This window comes from Parus major, chromosome 13, assembly GCF_001522545.3.
Source record: "Parus major isolate Abel chromosome 13, Parus_major1.1, whole genome shotgun sequence".
NCBI classification, from domain to species: Eukaryota; Metazoa; Chordata; class Aves; order Passeriformes; family Paridae; genus Parus; species Parus major.
In genome coordinates this window covers 6,771,902-6,793,175 of record NC_031782.1, presented here as the reverse complement: position 1 = coordinate 6,793,175, position 21,274 = coordinate 6,771,902, and the positions used below count along the sequence as shown (strand labels likewise).

General features: G+C 42.4%; 1 protein-coding gene across 5 annotated transcripts in view; it reads right to left on the bottom strand.

Moving 5' to 3' along the window:
* Positions 1-4,884: 4,884 nt before the first annotated feature.
* The window catches only part of RNF130 (ring finger protein 130), a 50,343-nt gene continuing 33,953 nt past the window's right edge, over positions 4,885-21,274 (bottom strand). For 2 of the 5 annotated variants that reach the window (XM_015641836.3, XM_015641838.3), the window contains 3 exons: positions 18,953-19,049; positions 17,755-17,959; positions 4,885-6,598 (listed from right to left, as the gene is read on the bottom strand). In XM_015641836.3, coding sequence (XP_015497322.1) covers positions 6,489-6,598; positions 17,755-17,959; positions 18,953-19,049 — 412 coding nt within the window. In that variant the 3' untranslated portion in view covers positions 4,885-6,488. The other 3 variants (XM_015641835.2, XM_033517606.1, XM_015641837.3) reach the window with 3 other exon arrangements.

Below are 21,274 nucleotides of genomic sequence, written 5' to 3'. Positions count from 1 at the left end.
TCAGGTTACCTGGTCACACCAGTGTGACCCACCTGGCAGCAAGCCAGTTCAGACTTTTCATTTTACACACACACACAAATTGGGGATTTTTGTTGTTGTTTGCTGCAGTCTCCTGTGCCCAAAGGCTGGGGGGTCCCCTCTCTGCTGAGATAAAATGATCCCATTTTGTTTCAGTTTCAGGATTCAGTTAGCCATGGCCTCAAGCAGGTGATCCTGGACAGGCATGGTCATACAGAACAGCTTTTAGTAATTAACATCTACTTGCAAACTGCAGCAGGGCTGATGGGACAAGCAGAAGAGTGATGCTACCACTCATTTTGCTCTGAAAGGTTATTCCCCATTACAGGAGTGGTGTTACAGACCTTACCAGTGCTGGGAGCTAAGCCTAGACACAGACGGTGGGGAAAGCCTGCCTGCTGATGTGGTGGCACAGGGAAGGTCTCTCGTTTATGTAGCACCTTCCAGCACTAGCAGAAAGCGACAGGCTGGGGTGCTGCCTTGCTGGGACCTCACAAACCTGCACCAGGAGCTTTGCTTGGACAGCCCCAAACACTATATGAAACATTCCTGGCTTAACAGCAGCGAAGAACAAGTTTCACACCCAGACTTTCATGTGCTGGAGCATGGGAGGGTTGCTGAGCTGTTTTCTGTGTGATCCTCTCTCCCAGTGCAGTCCAGGTCTGTGGGGAGGCTGCAGGCAGCTACAGCTCTTACTGTCCAAGACAGTGTGAGGGTATTAAAGACACAGGCACGGGTGATCCACAGCAAATCTGAATGATCCATGCCTTAACATAGCCCAGCAGAGCTGCTCTGCTGGGAATTAATGGCTCTTGTCGCCCCCCTAGGGGTTTGGGCAGCTGAAGATCAAGACAGAGCCAAGCAAAAGGTGAGCCCTGGAGTATGTCAGAAGCAGCAAAAAAAGAAGAACAACCCCCCAAAAAAGGCAAATGGCACATAAATGCACACAGCTGAGCTCAGGGAAAAGAATAAAAGCTCCTGGCTCCTAAGGGGCTTGTGGAAACAAGTGGAGACAGGAATAGCCCAGCAGGAGTGAGGGAGCCTTTTCATACGTGTCCATCTGACTTCTGGGCTGCAAATCCCCTGGCCCAGCTGTATGACACTAACTGATGATACACCTCAGCCTTGCATTGAAATCACTCTAAGTACCTTGTAGTAGTGTTTCAGTAAAACACTATGTAGTTCTTACTTGGTAGGAATATTAATACTTAATTAGTAACTCCTTAGGAAAGGGACTATTTTTGGGCAATACTCTATACCACAGGGCCCCCAAGCCCAGAGACCCTGGACATTATTAAGAAAAAAAAAATAATTCAGATGTTATTGCACAACATACACATCCATTTCTGTTCACATGAGCATCTCCATGAGGCTAATGGGCAGAAGAGCAAAAGGTTGCTCCATGCAGGGATCCAGAGAACGAGCATCTCACAACAGCCCAGATCCCACATGCCCTGCTTTGGCTGAGCACAGCCCAGCAGGAACCTCTGTGCTCCCACAGACCGTGACTGGTTTGGAGCAATGCATCCCCTTGGAGGGGCTGGCTGCCATGGTGATGGCACAGTGGGGTGATGGCACAGTGATGAAGAAGATGCTGGAAAACAGGTGGACAGCAGTGCCTGCACAACAGGTTGGGTGAAGGTCCCTGCCTGGGACCTTCACCCAACTCTCCGGAGGAGGAGGAAGCCAGTAGTACAGTGATGGAGTGGAAAGGTAGAGATTAATTGGGAGAATTAAGAGTGGGGATGTTGGAGGCTCTTAAAAAGACTAGGTTAATGAAAGAATCAATCAACTGACAGATAACAATTTGTCAATTATTGGTGATTTGCAAAGGCTCTGTGAGCAGATTTCATCCTCCCAAAGCACTGTGCAAGTACCAGGTAAACCTGACAAGTCCTTGTGAATTTGGGGCTTTTGGTCGACATCTCAGGACATCACTGGCTGGGGGTTACAGAGCTTCATGACCCTGGAACAGGAGCAAAATCCCACCTGGAGCCCTGCTCTTGTCACTGCATCCCGCAAGGAAGGTGAGTACAGCTTTTTCTCTTAATTATTTCAAAGACAAGGGAAGAAAAGCAGAAATGAGCACCAGCATACTGAAGTACTGTCTACCTCTCCCCTGATTTCCCCCCAATCTGTTTAGTTGGAACATCTTTCCCTCTCTCTCTCCCTCCCCAGCTCACCAGCTTCCACTGAGTATGCCAGAACTGAGGCTGCCCTGCGGTGCAGCAAGTCTAGCAGGGAAAGGAAAAAGTGAAGATATCTTTAAATATAACAACACATATGCAAGCTGTCATGGCACATCACACACTCTTCTGCACCACTCAGGCTGGAAAATTAGGTCAAGTATGGCTGGGTAACACAGGGTGAAAAAGGAGCAAAAGCTTTACTTGGGAATTTGAAGGTGTTTCCTGAGGTCCCTGCCCTGAGATCTGTCCTTTTCTGCCCACCCTGCAGGGCTGGCAGCAGCCCTGTGGCTCCTGCCTTTGCCCCACTGTGCCTTGGCTTCTGAGCTGCTGTGCTATTTCCTACACTGTAAAAAACAAAATGACTATTAGCTAAGCAAAATAACAAATATTTTTAATAATTAAGTCAACTCACTGGCCAGTAATCAGGCTGCAGAGCTGCCTGAACTTCAGCTCAACTCTGGTGCCTTCATCCTTCAGCTCATGACCTGACTGTGGCACTCCCTCAAACCTAAACTGGACTGATCAAGTCCTGGAGCCTCAGCATGACCCATATTTCCTTCAGAATTCCCTCTGCTTTCCAGGAGCTGGTAAAAACCTCTCCCAAGCATTTGCACTATTTTACATGAATGTGTTTAAAGAAAACAGATGTGTAGAAGTCTCATAACATAGTCCTAGACATGTTTATTAAACTGGTTTTGGTCTTTCTTTGGCTAATGCAGGATACCTGGCTATTTCTATAGCATCCTCAGGTGCCAGGGCAAGCATCCTAGAGCAAAGGGACGATGCAGATTCCAACACATGAGCTCACTGGAGGGAGCAGTTGTGGGATCGTTAGATAAATTTTAACATGCTTCAAATTTAATATTTAATGTTGTGTATCATAGGTAAAAAGCACACTTACAGTCTGGTTTCTTACTGGCAATTATCCTCTAAGAACACAAGCAAACCCTGATTTTACAAATGTCTTATGGGAACATGCAAAACTTTAATAGAAGAGGAAGCTGAGAAAGGGAAGGAAAAGTGTTGGAGTTTAAATAGTTTAGGAAAACACTTGGAGATAAAAGCTTTTCTTCATATGTAGAAGTCTTAAACTGAATGTTTTCGTGTTAAGAAAAGCACTTTTTTTTAACCTTAAAAATTATTTTCCAAGCTACTGGCACTTACAGTGCTTGGTAGGTTACCGTATATTTTACTTCTGTGAAATGACTCAACCACACACAGCACCACTGCAGCAGAACAAGAACAACGATGCTCATCAAGCTTTTTTTATATACTGATTAATATTAAAAAGAAAACCTCAAACTTACCGACACAGCACAGAAAAAATCACCTATGTTGCTGTGGTGCCTCTTCCCCATCCTAAATGTGACTTAACTGGGGAAGGCCTGCTCGAGCACGTCCTGGTGTGCACGTAAGGACCAAGTTCTTGAACACACTTTAATTTTTCCAGTGTTGCAATATTTCCCAAATCCAGGATGTCAGTTACAAATACCAGCTCCCCTATCCAAGATGCTACAGCACAAATCCATTTTTACATCACTGTGCCAGACCCTGATCTCCACTGAGGCAAACTTGCCCTCCCCCTGCTTAAAACCAAGATGGTAGGTTAGAAATAAGATTTAGCAAAATACAAATCACATTATTTATTATTTTGTCTTTGGGGGCTTTGTGCTTTCTAGTTTTTAGTTTCCATGCCTCTTCTAGCTTTTCTGTATATTCTGGCACACAGCTTGTGCAAACGGGCTCAGCTGGAGTTGGGAAATCACCAGGTTTGGGTTTGTGCTGAAATTGTGCCCCAGTGACATTTCCCAGTGGCCTTAGGGGAAATCCTTGTGTTGGGATGGGGCAGCCCCTACAAGAAGGATTTGCTCAGAGCATCAGCACCCCATGCAGTGCTACAGGAGCCTGTCCTACCCAAAACCCTACCAGAGCAGCTCTGTGCTGGCTGGAGACATCACAACATGTTTGCATTTAACCAGGAACACCCAGATATCTGGGTTTATCATAACCTGACTGCTCTCATGGATAAGAACAAGCTCCATAACCTCCTTGAGAGACGGTGATTTTTCCTCTCAGGCATTTGCATTCCCAAGGCGCCGCTCCCACGTGTCCCTGCTGATCTTGCAGATGTAATTATGAACACAGAGCTGCTCAACCAGCCCTTCTGCCGCCCCCGAGTCCCACACGGGTTCAGCTCAGCCAGGCTGGGATGGGGAGCTGTGCCTGGGCTGGGGTGCAGCTCAGGCAGGCTGGGATGGGGAGCTGTGCCTGGGCTNCAGGCTGGGATGGGGAGCTGTGCCTGGGCTGGGGTGCAGCTCAGGCAGGCTGGGATGGGGAGCTGTGCCTGGGCTCGCCGGCAGTGCCGGAGCTGTCGCTGCCTGCCCTGCACACCCACCAGCAGAGGAGGGATGCTGACCACGACCCTCTGCTGCCCCAGCACCTGTGGCACTTCTGTGACCTTCACTTCTGCTTTGTAGGAGAAAGTGGGTGTCAAAATTGTGCTCTTAAAAAAGTTTGGGGCTTCAGCGCATTTCCAGAGCGAGCTGAATGGCAATAAAAGTGCATTTGGTAAACATCAATGTGGGTATTATGAGAAAAACCTCCCTACACTTCATGCCACCCACTCTTGAATTATCAGATTAAATAAAGCTGACGCACAGCAACAAAAGTCAAAGCATGCTCGGCAAAGAGGTTCATTTCCTCATTTTACAGAGCTGGGTTTTTCTTTTTCTCTTGAACATCCATGTTAAAGACACAGCTGAACCACACTTCAGAAAAGGATATATGTTAAGCAGACTGCTATACAATTAAAAACATTATAAAGGAGGGGAAATTCCCCTGCTTGTAGCAAAAGCAGGTGAAATTAAAGCATGGCAGGGTAAGTCTTACCTTTCTTTTTGGCTTAACTGTTTTCTCAAGATTCCTTTACAGAGAGTGAAACCGTGTTTCACATTACAAGGACACAAATGAGTTTCTACACCTACAGTAACTTAGATTGCAATGGAGAAAAATCCAAACATTCATTAACAGCTATGCATTGTCCGGTAGGAAACGGTGGAGCAGAAGCGCTCGCTCCTCCACGTCTGTTCATTTGAGGAACACTGTGGATGACTTAGCTCCAGAGGTTCCTCTCTCGCTCTCCATTTCTGCATTGTTCTCTCAGAAGCTTGCAAACAATATCCATTTCCCCACCGCTTCTGTCACATGCTGGTAAAAATTGATTTTTCCTGCAGGGAGTCAAAGCAGTAGCTGCTTTCCTTTCTTCTCCTGCTTTCTGCATTCCCGTTATTGATGTCAGTGGGAAAGGGCACAGCTCAGAGAACGTATTTGTTAAATAACTGTTGCAGATCTCAACAGGAGAGTGGGATAAGAAGCATACCTCTTTTCTTCTCTGTGTAATGCCAACATGCTGGCTTTTAAAAAACCTCAGTGAAAAATTTGGTGGATTTTTTTACCCCCCACCCCCCAAAAAAAAGTTACGTGAGAAAGAAAGCTAATTTGATTCCTGCATATTTCAAGAAGTCTAATGGTTTTTAGGTAGATCAAGTGCTGGTTCTGTGAATGTCCTCTCTACAGAGATTCACTTGACTTCAGCACACAGAAGGACCAAAAGTATATTCTGTATATACCATTTTCCTCCTGCTTCAATCAAATTGGAGAAAAAAATCCAAGCATCAAGTTCCTTGAAATCTTTCTGCAAATGCAGGTCCTCTCTGCAGCTTGAATGTCAGACTGGCTCGCCACTGTCCAGGGTTAAGTGGGTTGTAGGAAACTGAATGCACTTAGAAAGGTCCCTCTCAGAAGGGGCTATTTCACAGTAAGGTTATGGATTGACCGAGATATACAAGTGCTTTTACCAGTCACTGGCCATCTCCTCTACAACCAGTTCCCTTTCTGACATTGCCCAACCATCTGGACAATTAAAAACTTGAAAACAGCAGACGCCTGTGTAAGAGACGCATTTGCAGTTCAGCACAAACTCTTAGGGCCACCGTAAAACCTCTCCTGCATCGCCGCGGCTGGGCCGACACAGCTCCCCATGCTGTTCTCAGCAATTTCCATCAGACAACCTTGCTTGTGCACAGCTCTTTGTCAGCTCAAAGATGCCACCCTCAGAATCCACCACAGCTGGTCTTCGTCTGTGCAAACGAGAAGGCGGGTTCGTGTTCTGGAAAAAGCAGCTCTTCTTCAGACAAAGGAGATCCATGGAAAGAGTACACAACAATAGGAATGAGAAATGAAAAAAACAGAAAAAGGGCCAGGAAGGAGCATGGATTCCTTTCAGGTTTTGTTCTCGTCGTACATGTCCAAGGCAGGTTCGATGGATGAGAACTCGCTCTCGTAGACCAGGCTTCGAGGGGACAGAGAGTTACGATGGAAGAAGTGACTGCCTGCAAGAGGTACAACAAAACCACGTTAGCAACACACATGAACAATGAAAGAACTGAATAAAGCATCCTCATACCTGTGTGTTGGATGCAAACACAGTACACATGGAAAAAACAGCCACCCTTCAACACAAAACATTAACAACCATATGAAACATTTCACCTCTGTTTGTGTGCTTCCCTGCCAATTTAAAGCAACTGCTTTCCATATGCATGAACAGTCACACCTCAAATGGCTCTTTCAGATAAAAGAGGTCAAGTCTGAGCAAGGCTGGGGCAGGCCAGAGTTTTGCACTCGTTGCTGGCTGTTGATTTACAGCCTTCTAAAGCAGGGATGGGATGTGCTTCCTCAGAAGACCCTGAAATCTCTGGTCAGCACCAAAGTTCTGTGCCCTGCACCAGCACAGAGTGCCTCAGCTTGGGATCAAAAGGAATGAGCAGGCAGAGCGAGGGGCTCCCCAGTGATCATCCCACCGATGCTGCTGAAAGCCTGACCTCCTCCAGAGCTCAGCAAACTCCATCTACATGTGTCACCTTCTAGAAACAGCCTCCTATGGATTTCCTTACATATAAACAAGGAGACACAATCCTCTTTTCCAACACTGGCAATACCCAAAAGAAGCACCATGTGGCTGTTGTTAAACTGGGGAATGAAGTCCATTTTTTCTCCTCGGTGGCCTGGCATTCCTGCGGCTCTCTGAATCCACAGATGTGTTTTTGCAAGGAGCCCAGCCCTTCTGCTGTACAAATGATTCTCTCTGAAAGCATCTATCATCAGATCAGGCCCTTGGCCAAAACGCTTCATTAACTGGTTTCTCGATCCCAGGGGGGATTAGCTGGGAGCAAGGCTGCTTAGATTACAGTAATACTCCAGGCAGCTACATGAGCCAAACTGGAGGCAACTGAAAAGCTTCCAAGTTCATCAAAAAGGCATTCAACAAACTAAGGTGCCTCCAGTTTCAGGCATCAGTGAAGCAGGATGCTTTGGGAATTGTAGTTTTAGCCCTGGCAGATTTTAGCTGCTTAAATCCCCCTTTCTTTGCCAAATTCTGGGCCCAGCCTACTCCATTCTGAAATAAAGACCTTATAGAAGACATAAAAAGAATTCAGCTGCTACTGTCCAAAACACCTTTCCTCCCTTCCCACTAACCCAAAAAACAGACTTTGTGTGCCTAGGTTAAATCCTTGTAAATGAGTGCCCAGCAGGAAAATGGAGCTGGGCAATGGATCTGCTGCTCTTTCACAAGTAAAAGTCAGTGCACACACTCATTCCACCACTTGCAGTGAGAATGGGAAGTTGTCATAAGCAAATTAATTTTGATCTTGCAGTTAACTGAAACAAGAGTGAAATTAGTGGTTACATTGCACAGGAGTGGATTGTTGACTCTGCTAGGAGCATGTATCTGGGTACTTGGAACAAGTGGGCTGTCTTGGGATATACTTCCAGAAGCAGTTGGTGGGGAATGATGAACACCCATTTTCTGGATCTGAACTGTCCCACAAATTTAGAGGTTCCTAAAACTGGGCAATGCTTAAAATAAAAGCAAGCAAATACAGAAACAAACAAATAAATAAATGTTGAGTGTTTAAGGAAACATAAAGCTGGAACTGTGACTTCCAGATTCTCATGGTCTGTCTCCAACAGCTGGACTTGATGACCTTAGAGGTGTTTTCCAACCTTAATGATTCTATGATTCAAGCAAAAAAACCCCCAAACCCTGAAACTCCTTTGAAATTATACCAGATAAAACTGATTTCAAGACTGTGTTATGGGCCAGGATCATTTACTTTTTGATAAGCAAGTCTCATTTAGCAGATGAAATAAGCCATGAATACTGGATATTTCATCTCCCCTTTCTCCACCTGCTGCAATGTTACACACAACTAATGCTCAAACAAACCAAAGGGACTCTAAAACCTTGGTGCTGCTTTTGTTTCTATTACACAGAAGTCAAACATGGGATTAGGAAGCAGACAGCCTAGGCTGTCATATCCTCTGTGTGCACCCAGACTTCCACTCTAGCAGGTTGGAGGGAGAGATTTAATCAACAGGCAGACAGGCTGTCTGACAGCAAGTATTTTATATTAATCTGGAAATAGGCAGTGTATATCTAACACCTCTAATATCCTTTACTGTGCTGTTTTTGTCCTTCTTGGCAAAGGAACTTTAAGCCACCCACTTCCAGGAAGGCTGCATGTTTCCATACAGATAGACATCTCTTGGCTTCCGTGCCACTTTGGAGACACATCGTTCATTCTTTTCCTAAGTGTCTCCTCTCCCATCCAGCGCTGCCAGCCCAGAGCTGAGAATCCAGCTACTGCTCAGTGTTTTCCACCACTCAATCTTCAGGTGCTCCATTAACCGGGTCAGGAACATTGCCCACAGCTTATGGCTGGAGCAGCAGGGCATAGTGACCCAGCCACCTTCCTCTTAATGCAGAAAATTGCTACTGTTTGTTTGAAAATGTGGCGTCAGTCCAGCTGATAAATTTACTGAATAAATGTATTTTAAGGACAAGTAAAAACATCCGCAGTTCCAAATTCAGCTTATGAATCTGTTCTTCCTATTTTGCACTTAGCAAGAAAGACCAAGATTTATCCCTTAGGTACAGGAAACAAATAGGAAGGCTGCATGCAGTTTTAATACATGAAAAGGAATCCTTCAGTGCTCTCTGCCACTATTCTTCATTATATGCTTTAAGAGAACTTTTCAGATAACTTGCATTGAGTATGGAAATAAACGTACTACCCTAGAATTGATCTTTATACCTACCATAGGATGCCACCAAAGTGAGGACAACACTATGGCAAAAAACTCAAGAGACACAGCACTGCAGGTGCACCGGGATTAAGTATCACCTGGTGTTCCCTTTCCATCTGAAAGTATCCTCATGCCCTTAGTCATTAATCTGGGCTGTCTTCTGCCACAAGCTGCAATCCCTTCCACAGCTCTTCCAGCAAAGACTTTTGACTGTGGAAATCTGATCAGAGCACTCCCTACCTTAATCTGTTTTAGACACCTTCTCAGGTGAGGAACAAGAGTGGAACTGTTTCATAAAGCACCCTTTCCTCAAAGCCAGGTTAGCAGGAGGACTTTAAAGCAACTGCTTTCTGTATGCATGAACAGTCACACCTCAAATGGCTCCTTCAGATAAAAGAGGTCAAGTCAGAGAAGGCTGGGGTACGCCAGAGTTTTGCAACCATTGCTGACTGTTGATTTACAGCCTTGTAAAGCAGGGATGGGCTTCCTCAGAAGACCCAGAAAGACATGGTTTCCATGGTGCAGACAATGGAATGTGCATGGTGGGATGACTGGAGTGCTGCAACAGATGGCTGAAAACTCTTCAGAAGGAACAGGCAAGGAAGGAGACTCATTTGGGTTGTCCTGTGGTGCTCACAGAGCCACTTCCCATGACTTACCAGCAGTCCCAGCTACCTGGGGAAGTCCCTGCTGACTGGAGGTCAGCACTCAGCTACAAGAAGGGCTGGAAGAGGGATCTGGGCAACTGCAGGCCTGTCAATCTGACCTTGGTGCCAGGGAAGGACATGGAACAGATCATTTTAGTGCCATCACATGGCATATCCAGGACAAGCAGGGGATCAGACCCAGCCAGTGTGGGTTTAGGAAAAGCAGGTCCTCTTGACCAACCTGGTCTTCTGTGACAAGGTGACCCACTTAGTGGATGAAGGAAAGGCTGTGGATGTGTCTGCCTGTCCTTTGGTAGAGTTTGACACCATGTCCAAGAGCATTCTTTTGGAAACTGGCTGCCCATGGCTTGGACAGGTGTGCCATACATGGATTAAGAACAGGCTGGATGGCTCAGCCCAGAGAGTGATGGGGAATGGAGTTACATCCACAGGGCTCAGAACTGGGGCCAGCTCTGATGTCTTCATCAATGATGAGGGGATTGAGTGCACCCTCAGTCAGCTTGTAGCCAACACCATGTTGGGTTGATCTTCTGGAGGGCAGGAAGGCTCCATAGTCACATCTGGATAGGTAGGATCAAGGTATTTAAAAGATACAGATGTGGCACACTTGGGGACATGGTTTAGTGGTGGGCTTGGCAGTGCTGGGTTAATGGTTGGATTTGATCTTAGAGGGCTTTTCCAACCTAAGTGGTTCTATGAGTCTATGTAAAACTTTGGGGATTTCCTTCTTCTGTCTTTCCAGAGTAAACAAAAAAGAAGAGCTTCTGGGATGATGTAGAGTCCCATCTTTGAATGTATTTATTTCATTACAGATTAACATGCACTGATTGCTTAATCTCCAAGTAACCTAACAAAAGTTGTATCATTATTAATACCTTGTTGTGACAATTGTTAGAGGCTCAAAAGAAAAACTAGAAAAAATGATGCTGAGTTATTTAAATCTTCCATGGAGGGAAATGCACTAAAAAGTCCTGTCAACCCTTTTGTTCCAAATATCACTCAACTTTTCCTTCTGCTACTGTTTGGAAGAAAAAACATGAACTGGAACTATTATGGTGCCTTTTGCATCTGGGTCACTGCACTGCTCACACAGTCCCTGCCCAACAGCCTTAAACAGCACTTACAGAATTTTGGTTTCAGGAGACAAGCACAAACTTATCAGTTTTACAACTGCTGTTGAGAGATGGGTGAAAAAACCATGTATCATAGCTTGTTCCCTAAATCATGCTCTAACCACATTCCTCCATTTTTGGCAACAACACTCAGTTGATACATGCTGAACGTTACAAGCACACAGCCTTCAAACACAGAATGTTTGAGGGGTTTTTCTCTTCTCATGACTAAGTCCAATGGGGTTTTCCAGTCTTTCAAAATGCACTTACTGCTCTATTGATTTGTTTCCATATTTCTTTCAGAATTTCACAAGGACACATTGAAGAAGTATTCTATTAAATGCACTAAAGCTATCACATTCTTCACTGCTTATTATAAAAGCTGCCTTCTCAGCTGAAGCCTGATGGACAAATAAGAATTAAGAAACTATTTTAATGTAGCATCTGGCTGTGTTCCTAAATTCTAAAAGTGCCTATACATAAAAATAAAATTAAATTAAATCCTCTAATTCCCAGTACATAAAAAAATTAAATCTCACAGCAAAATTGCTTCTCTCTGTTCATTTAATTAAATTAGAAAGTATTCACTTTCTACATCTTGATCCGAGAACAACAAAAACAACCAAACACAGAATAGTTTTTAACTTCTGTCAATTACTTTTTCCTTCCCAACTTGTTACCTTCATTTACCCATCTCGTTAAATCAAGCATTAGCATTTGGCAGCGACTCAGGCCCATGTGCTTTAACTGACTGTTGTGAAATTACTCACACAGGGCTTGCATAACTTGCATGAAATAGCTGGAGTGAGGACAGCGAGGGGAAGATGTTTTCCCTGTGTCTCTGCACCAGCACAGAAGCCAAAGCAAGAAAGGACATGCTTGCACAGAGTTTCTACATTAAAGAGGGTTATCAATCTTCCATGATCTGAATTTGAACCAAAACTAATCCCCACCACTGATATGAGAGGAGTCTTCACACATGGCAGTGGGGGGAAATGCTGCGTTTTCACTTGTTATTAGGAAGGAAGAAACCATTTAGAGCAGCTTCACTTTTATCAAAAGGAGGGTGGGGTGAAAGACAGAAACAGTTTATAATTTGTATTTCGAGACGACAGCATTGCAAATCTCCAGCAATGCTTGGCTGCAAATATCATACTGCAGTGCTCCCAGGGTGACTGGGAGAGTTACAGGAAGGGAAACTGAGAAAATGCTCTTATTTCAAATTAATTCTCAGCTGGAATTGAGGTAAGTCCATTATAGCAGAATTGACAGCTTGACCCAGCTTTTTTTCCTGAACAAGTTGATGTGGAATGATTGCTAACAACATTTTTTAGTCACTTCAGTGCAGTTAAGTCACTTGAATAGCATCATAACAAGGGCACTGTATGACATTTCCACTACTTAGCTTGTGTCCCAAATGAATGGAGAATAATAGAGATCTGCAAAGACAAAATCATTCAAAGGAAATAAAGCAGCTTGTAAAATTCACAGAATGCTCTCAGTCTTGAGTACTAACACAGAAAGCCCAAGAAAAATAAAATTCTCAGAGTAACATTTCATAATTAAAGTTTTTTTTATTTCTCCACTTTTTCTTTAATACAAAGCTTTGGCATCAGCAAATTTTATGAAAAAATAGAATGTACTAAATAATTGCTTGTGCTGCATGATCGATAAATGATGCATAAAAATAGGTGTCTCTCTCCAAGGCAATCGGCCGGAAAGCGTTTCTTCAATAGCATTCTGCTCTGCAGGGCAGAAAAAAAAAGCAACAAAATATTTATGTTAAAGTTAATATTGCCAATATGAAATTAAAAAAAAAAAAATCCTGTAAAAGTAAGTTAGTGAAAAATGACTAATTATATAAAGCCAGAGCATTAAGAGATGTCTGTATGTGTCACATCATTCCTACAGGACAGCCAGAGGTTTGAGCACTTCTAAGCTTTTGAGGATACTCCATCTGCTACTGAAAACTTTCTCTAAGTGGTGCTATCCAATATTTGGGCTTTTTGGGCTTAAACCTACACTTACACAGTAATTTCTGACTGTTCCCTAGGAAGCAAGGCGAATTGTGCAGCTTCTGCTCATTTCAAACACTGCCTAAAACTTTTTATACCAGTACTGCAAGGTTATTATGAGACCAAGAGAAAGCAGCTGGTTCCTTATTTTATCACTTAGACAATGTTTACTTTTATCACAACTATTTAAAAATGCATGTGTGTATATTTATACATACACACAAACATACATATACACAGCTAAATATATATGTACTTACAACTCCAGAACTATTGCCCTAAATAACTATGTGTAAGCTGTGAGAGGGACATAGCAAAAAAAAAAAAAAAGGTACAGGATATGTTATTAGGTGAGTTTTAAAGCAGAATTTCAAGTCTTTTACTTGTATCAGTGTATTACATGGTCTCATTCTTCTTACTGTTGTTTTTCAATAAGAAAATCCCCTCAGACTCCTCTTGAAACACTACCATAAGAAAGGCAGGGCACGCCAGCACTGCTTTTTACATGGAGAGCAGCATAAAAAGCAGGTATGCTGTTTAATAGAAAAATCAATGAGAGGAGCTGCCATGTATCTGGCATGATATTCATCACACAAAATTCTTTGTCTGGCACTGGGAAGGTGTCAGTGAAACATTAAATCTTAGCATTAGTGTCATTTTGAAGTGTCTAAAATGAGTAGTCGAACCCAGGAGCACTTGTGCAGGCTGCTCAAATCCCAAAGGATTCAGATGAAGAGCTGCTGAGGTTAAAGGCCACAGCCAAGAATCACAGTTCCCCAAATAAGTGATTTTTGAAGCTCTGGTTTCTGGGTTGTGAGTTTTCTCAAGTCTGTCTCAAGCACACACTTGATGTGTTTGCATTTCAATTCCTATCACTCAGAAAAGGAGCTCTCCTTGTATCAGCACATCCTTTGTTTGTATTGAGGGAACATCACTGTGAAAACACTTTGCTGGAGGCCTGAAGTCCCTGCCAATGTGCAGCAGCTTCTCCTTGCAGTAAAAACAGCCCCAGATCCCACTGAGCAACAAAAATAAGAGTTGCAAGGCAGAAATGCAGCTGCTATCAGTGCCCACATCTGGATGAGACTTCATGGGCTCCAGCTCCTCCTCCTTCCCAATGATGTGCAAGTGCCCAGCAATGCAGACATTCCTGTTCTGCAGCTCCTTGTCCCATGCTTTCTCAATCTACTTTTCCAGGCAGGTTAAAGATTAACTATGTTCAGTCACAGCTATGCTGCCAAGTTGCTGACTTATGGCTGCAACTTCAAGATTTTGACAAACGGGAAAAAAAAAAAAATCAGTAGACGTGATAGGACTATTTGAAGTTCTAAAAGTTTTCTTCCTGAAGCCCTTTTGGAATCAACATATGAAAAGAAGAGGAAGATTTCCAAATTAGTGGTAAGTAAATATCCCTGATGACCAATATTATGGACCCTACTGAAGATCATTAGCTTGAGATTGCTTAAAATTTTACACTGGAGACTATTAGGCATGTTTCCATCTTATTAAGGAAACTTTATATTTTCCAAATAACAATAAAAGAAAGAAAAAAAAAAAGAAAGAAAGAAAAAACAAATCCAACCCCCCTTCTCTTATCTCAAAGAAAAAAAAACCCCAAGAAAATGTTTATAAAGCTCCATTTCCCAGTTGCATTTCTTTCTTTAGATCTCACCCCCCTTCTGGTAGAGAGATCAGATTCCACTTTAATGGAAACTCAGCTCAAGATGTTCAGAGACAAAGAAAGATGTTGACACTTTGCCTTCCCAAATAAATAACTGAATTAAGATTAAACTTTTATCCTGAGCCCAGATATTCTGTACACCTACATGAAAATAACTAGATGAACCTAGTTAATAGATCTTGCCCACACACAGAATTACAAAAAAAAGACTGAAAATCATTTACTAGGATAATTTATTGTCTGTCCTGCCTGAAAGGGAGGCTGGGGGTTTCCATATAGGTTAAGAAAACATGGAAGCAAGCATGCCTTCATTTAAGACTAAAGAAACAGTACTGCATTCATTGCTTTCATCTTTCCATCACCTAAGAGGAAAAAGGTAATTTTCTGCTTAAACACCCTTTTTCTCCCCCTTAGCTGAAAGTGTGCCAACTAGGAATAGAGAATTATTTTTTATAAAATTGAGGTGAAAACGGCCACAGGTAACTGCTGGCAATAGGTTTTGGCTCTGGCAGGTGAATTTTGAACATAGGAATTAAATGGCAGAAATCTAATGTTTACCTAGAACATTGATCAAAAACTCACCATAAATACTCCCTGTTTCCCCTTTTTCATGTCTCCACTTAGCTAAGAGGTTTCCTCAAACAACACAGCTAAATATAAATTAAGAGGGACTCTACATGTTACCCTGAAACCTGCTGTTAACAGAGACACTCACATTTGAAAAAAGCAGGAAATTAATTTGACTCCTTGAAAACTACAAATTCCCCCTTCTATTGGCATTTCTTCCCAATGTTGTCCATGACACACACCCACCAGAAATGCACAGAAACATCTGAGTATTTACTTACTCATTAGCATTCAAGCTAGCTGTGGCTTTGATGATCATGTAGCAGAGTGTAAGGGCACTGAGGAGGCCAAAACTGGCAATAATAAACCATTCTTCTGTTGACAAAGGAAAGGGAGGAAATCACTCGTGGGAGAAAGCGATGCCAATATTTCCCTCAAACACCACTGGCGGAAGGCAAGAGGCTTCTAAGCCATGACTGGCCCCAGGAGGTGAAGCAGAAGGAGGTTAAGCCACAGAGTTACTGACGGGAGAAGGCTAGCAAAGAAGAAGTGGAGAGAGGTGCAGAAAAAAAGCATGGCACAAACAGTATTTCCTGGCTGAGCCCAAGGGTTAGTGATAAAGAAAAGTTACTTAACAGTGTAAAATGCAGGATCAAGGGAAAATGTAATGAAAACCCTGTCCACCCCCAAGTCAGAAAGATGACTCTCAGGTTGGGTTAGGTTTGGTGAGTTGCAGCTCTTTCACATAAGCATACCCAAAGTACTGTGATACTTCAACTGCCTTTGCCCCTTCCCTCCTGAATTTGTTACAGTGTTATTGAAAACCCAACAAAAATCAGGATAGATTTCTCAACAGTAGAGTTTTCTACAAAATAGACATATATACCCATGGAAAAATAATTTCAATACTAGCGTAGAGACACACACACATATTAAATAAAAAGTAATATAAAGAAATCTATTAAAGAATGTTCACTATTCAAAATTCTCCACAGGATCAACTTGGCATACAGTAACAGTTCAGAATACAAACACTGTCGTTGAATACAGCTTTTGGTTTAATTCTCATGCATCAAAGAATGCATGTGTCATCCATAAAATACAAACATTTCAAGAGCCCTTTCTAAAGCTTTACTTTATAAACATTGTCAGAATGAACCGTTGATGGTTATTTCTTGTTTTACCCTGCCATCCCATCTGTGCACAAGCAGCACTACAGCTGGGAACAGACAGTAAAAAACCCCCTCTGAAAGGCAATTAGTAAAAAGTGAAAACTATAGTTTTCCACCCCTGACAAGGAAGCAGCACAGCAACGGATCTGTTCTTGTTCAACATAACTGAATGCAAGGTGACCCAGAGGTTGAACACTAGATGGCAAAGTGACTTACTGGCTTTTTGGAGAATCCAGATTTTGCATGTGGATTTTCCCATCTCAGATCAGGGTATTTCTAGATATGGAGTATGTTTTTCATGAGGTGTTTTTTGTTTTTTGGTTTTTTTAAATGAGACATTTACTGCATTGGTTGAACTGCCTTGTTTACATGTATCAGTGGCAACCAGTGTCACTAAGTTCAAAATATAGATCACAGATGCACATTAACAAAAGATGAGGAGAAAATGAGACTTTTGTGCTGCATGGATTATATTTTTGCAATTCAGCCAGAAAAACAACCATTCAAATATCAAGTTGAGACTGTACAGCATATGGAAAACTGATGCAATTCCACGCACACTGTATTTATTATAGTGCCATTGTACATTAAAAACCCTAGGTAAATTCCAGTAAGTGGAAATTTTCCATGCTGCTCTTATGGATAAGAGGTTTCAAGCAATGCAGAACAGTTTTCTGATGTTATAAAACACTTGGACAATACTCAAATGTTGGTACATCAAATGCTTCTTTAATTCACAAATTTTGTAAGAAAAAACACCTGCTAAGTGACGTCAGAATTCCAGTAGCAATGTTCTCAGGGGAAAAAATGTCCACGGAAATAGCTATCAGCTAAAATATTTATATTTGTATAAATTATTGCACATAAAGTATTCTGAAGGGATAAATAACAGTTTTGGCAATCCAGCTTCTTGTGCTGGTTACCGAATTCAGGAAGGTTATTTTGGTGCCATTTCAGTTCATCCAGGGTTCTTTGCATGCGGATCTAAATGGATATACCATTAATAATGGAAGTGTTGGCACTGTCATACCTAGAGTTATTGGTTCCAATAAGGAGCATATGCCTCTTGCAGAGACACTGAGGTCACCTTTGTCCCTGCAGGGACATCCATCACCAGGGCCCTGCAGCACAAATGGACACACACACACACCATGGAAGCCGTAGGATGCCAAAGGACACTTACTTGTCACAGCAATGTTGATCTCTCCTGACCTTGGTGTCAGCTCCCCGTCCTGTGGCAGCTGTGACATGCCCGAGGTGCGCAGGGGCTCCAGGCTGAGGGAGCTGTCGGTGCCGAAGTCTCCGAGCGCCGAGCGCCTGCTGGCCGGCTGCCCCCGCGTCAGCCTCTCCATGTCAAAGGCTACGTTATCTGTGCATGGCACGTTGGGCTGGGGAAAACACAGCTCCACGTTACAGTGCTGAATGTTCTGTGTGTAACACCCATACATTGACTGAAACCACACACACACACTTCTTACAGCTGCTGTGCCTGTCCTGAGGTCACACAGGAGAGAAACACATGAATGAACTCCTCCGCCTCTTGAAGAGGAGAAGGAAGAAGTAGAAAAAAGGATTGAGATACAAAGAAGGGACTCAAGTACATTTTTATCATAGGCTATGCCAGTATGGTTTATCACAACCATGACAAACACTGAATTCTGTATCTTCTTCTAAAAATCCAGGGATGTTATTAACTGCAAAAACAGGTCATCCACAAAATATCTGCTACTATTTCTTATGAAATGTGCAAATTTGCGAATGACACAGTTAAAAATGGAGGCCTGATTATTCTCACTGTCTTGAATCAAAAGCCACTTTAGACGGTCTCTCCATATGTTCTTCTCTTATTCTAAAAAGAGCATCACTCCCACTTTGTAATTTTTTCCTCACACAGGAAAGATTAAAAAAAAACTGCTTTGAGGTTTCACTGCTATCCCTTTGTGAGCTGGTCAATGAAAGCAGTCCTTGGGGAGCCTGTAAGACATGAGCTGCTTGAGGAAAACTTACTGGCCTTGGCTAGGGCGGGGCTTTTAATGTGCAAATTTAAGACTGTCTACAGGAAACCACAAGAACAAGAGATTCAGAGAGTATATTTGACAAGGAAGAGATGAAAAGACTTGAAAATAAGGAAGATTACAGAGAATCTAACATAGTTCCAGTAGATAATTGCCATAAATGCAAATATAAACGTGTATTCTCAACTACCAACCAGGGGAAGAAGGTAAAAACAACAAATCAGCACCAAAGATATTAGTAAAAATCCCCAAATATTTTCTGAGTAAGGGTACTGAAACACCCCTCCCCCTCTCTCCCTACACTTATTCTTCCTATTTTAGGTCTCAGACATGAGAAGAAGAAAAGTTCACAACTGAGCAACTTACCACAATTCCCAGTGCCTTCAAAATGTTCAGTTTACACATTGGACATGTACAGTGCTCACTGAGCCATGGATCCACACAGACTTTGTGGAACACGTGCCTGGAAGAACAGAGAAGGCACATAAATAGTTTGCAAACAATTCTATTTTATACAATGAAAATTACTTAAACTTTTGGATAGTTGCTTTTTTTTATTTTAAAATACATGCCATTCTTAGAAACTGCAGTAATTAAAAAATAAATTTAAAAATATTGCTTATTGCTGTCACCCTTTACTAATAGTTCAATTAGGAGGAAACACTTGAAGATTTTCATTCCCCCTCATCCCTCCCCTCCTTTTATTGTGGATATGAGTAATGATGGAAGGTAGAAGAACCAAGGTAATGCCATTTCCACCATAACCTTGCCTACAGTCTTGTCTCAGTTTTGATGCAGCATCTGACCACGAACTTGGAAGGACGAGCACAGAACCATCAGCTGTCCATTTTGTTCACATATCAGTGGAACCAATCCAAACACACTCCTGTTTGATTTTGAAAAGTCTTTTATTGTATAGTGTTTCTTGATATCAAGTAGGAAAACATGTCTATCCTCATACAGTTGTCATAAAAATAAAAGGAGAGGCAAACAGGGCTTTCAGAGACAGAAAGGCAAATTGGGCTCCTACTTGCACAGCAGGGAACTCTGCAATAGGCAACAGTCTGAACTGCCTCCTACATTGCATTCAAAATCTTAGTTACATAATTGAATATAAATGTAAGTGTTGGGATTGATATAAACCAGTATAACAAGGAAGGACTATGCAGAGACCAAAACAAGGAATATAAACTAAAGGAAGTAAAGGAAATGCCCTCGTAGTTAGCTTTTCAAAAGACAAAGAGCTTTTCAGAGCATATTCATTGCAGGAATGGGTATCATAAGACTGTCTACCCAATATAGCTTTAGCAAATATTCGTAATAACCCAGTCTGAGTAATTGCTGATGAGAATTCCTATGATAAGAGCCTTGATCCTTCATTTCCAGTGGTGCTGACTGCAGAGCAAGAAGCCAAAAAGAGCAAGCACACCCAAACACGACAGACTGGCGATCATGACAAAGATCAGCAATTACAAGGGCTGCTTAGTCAGCAAAGAGCTGTGCTCTGGAGCCAGCAGGGAAAGGGGCAGGGACAGAACAAGCAGGTCTTGCTGTTTGAAGCATCAGCAGGATCTGGAAGAGGTTGGCCATGCGTGCCCCCAAGGCAGCATAAAGCTGAGATACCCTCTGTCCCCTCCTTGTTTGGGTTACGCTTGCTCTCTGCGCCTCAGAAATGCCAGTATGGAATCTGGGACTTCTTTACTTCCTATTCCTTGGGATTTTAAAACCAGAGACCAAATGAGGCATGTTACCAGAGAATTCTCTTAAAAATCTCTGGAAAGCAACCTAAAAGGCCTCCTGAAACTGTTAAACATGGCAAAAGACAAGATATAATTACTGTCTGTGTCTACTCAGGCTGATGGAGGTACTAAAGAACATCAACATAATGAAATTCTAGGCAGCTACAGCTGTACCTCCCACCTGTACTAACTGAAGAGGCAGAATTAGGATGTAAAATAGTCAACAGAAGATGGACAGGCAGCAAAAGAATTTTGATCATCTCTATTCCAGATAATGCAGGAATAGAAACTTAAATAATCTCAGTCACCTGGCTGGCCTGTAGCAAGATGGCAATCCCAAAAATCAGGGTATGTACAATGCCTTCTGTTTAAATCATCACCCAAAATAGAGTCACTTCTATTATTATTAAGTCTTGATGCATTCCCTTTATTACTCACAAAACTACAGGAAACAATATTTAGAAACTCTGGGTGATACATAATAGCTTGAAATACTCTGAAACATACAGAGATGCTATTTTTCAAAATTGGGCGAATTATGACTTTTATCTGCTTATGTTTTCTTTTAAGTCTCTGGAGTCTGTTTTTTTAAAGTAGAACAAACCTGGAAATCTAATATTTTGGGCAAGAGCAGACATCAAGACTCCACAGAAGTACGAAAACAGTTTTATTATATCATTATTGGCTCATCAGAGCTGTAGAAGCACTCAGATCAAGTGAAGCAGGCGACTGATATAGATGCCAGCATGCATCCACTAAATATTATGAGTTATTTTAAAAAGTAATTAGCACTTTGATATATTTATATACACAGCCCAATTGTTTTTGTGACCTCCTAATTCTTTGCTTTTAGTTCCTAAACCTTCAAGGATGTTTATTAATGTGTTTCAAAGATTTGCAATTCTCCAAAGGTTATCGATTAAGACAATCTTCCTACTACTTACACAGT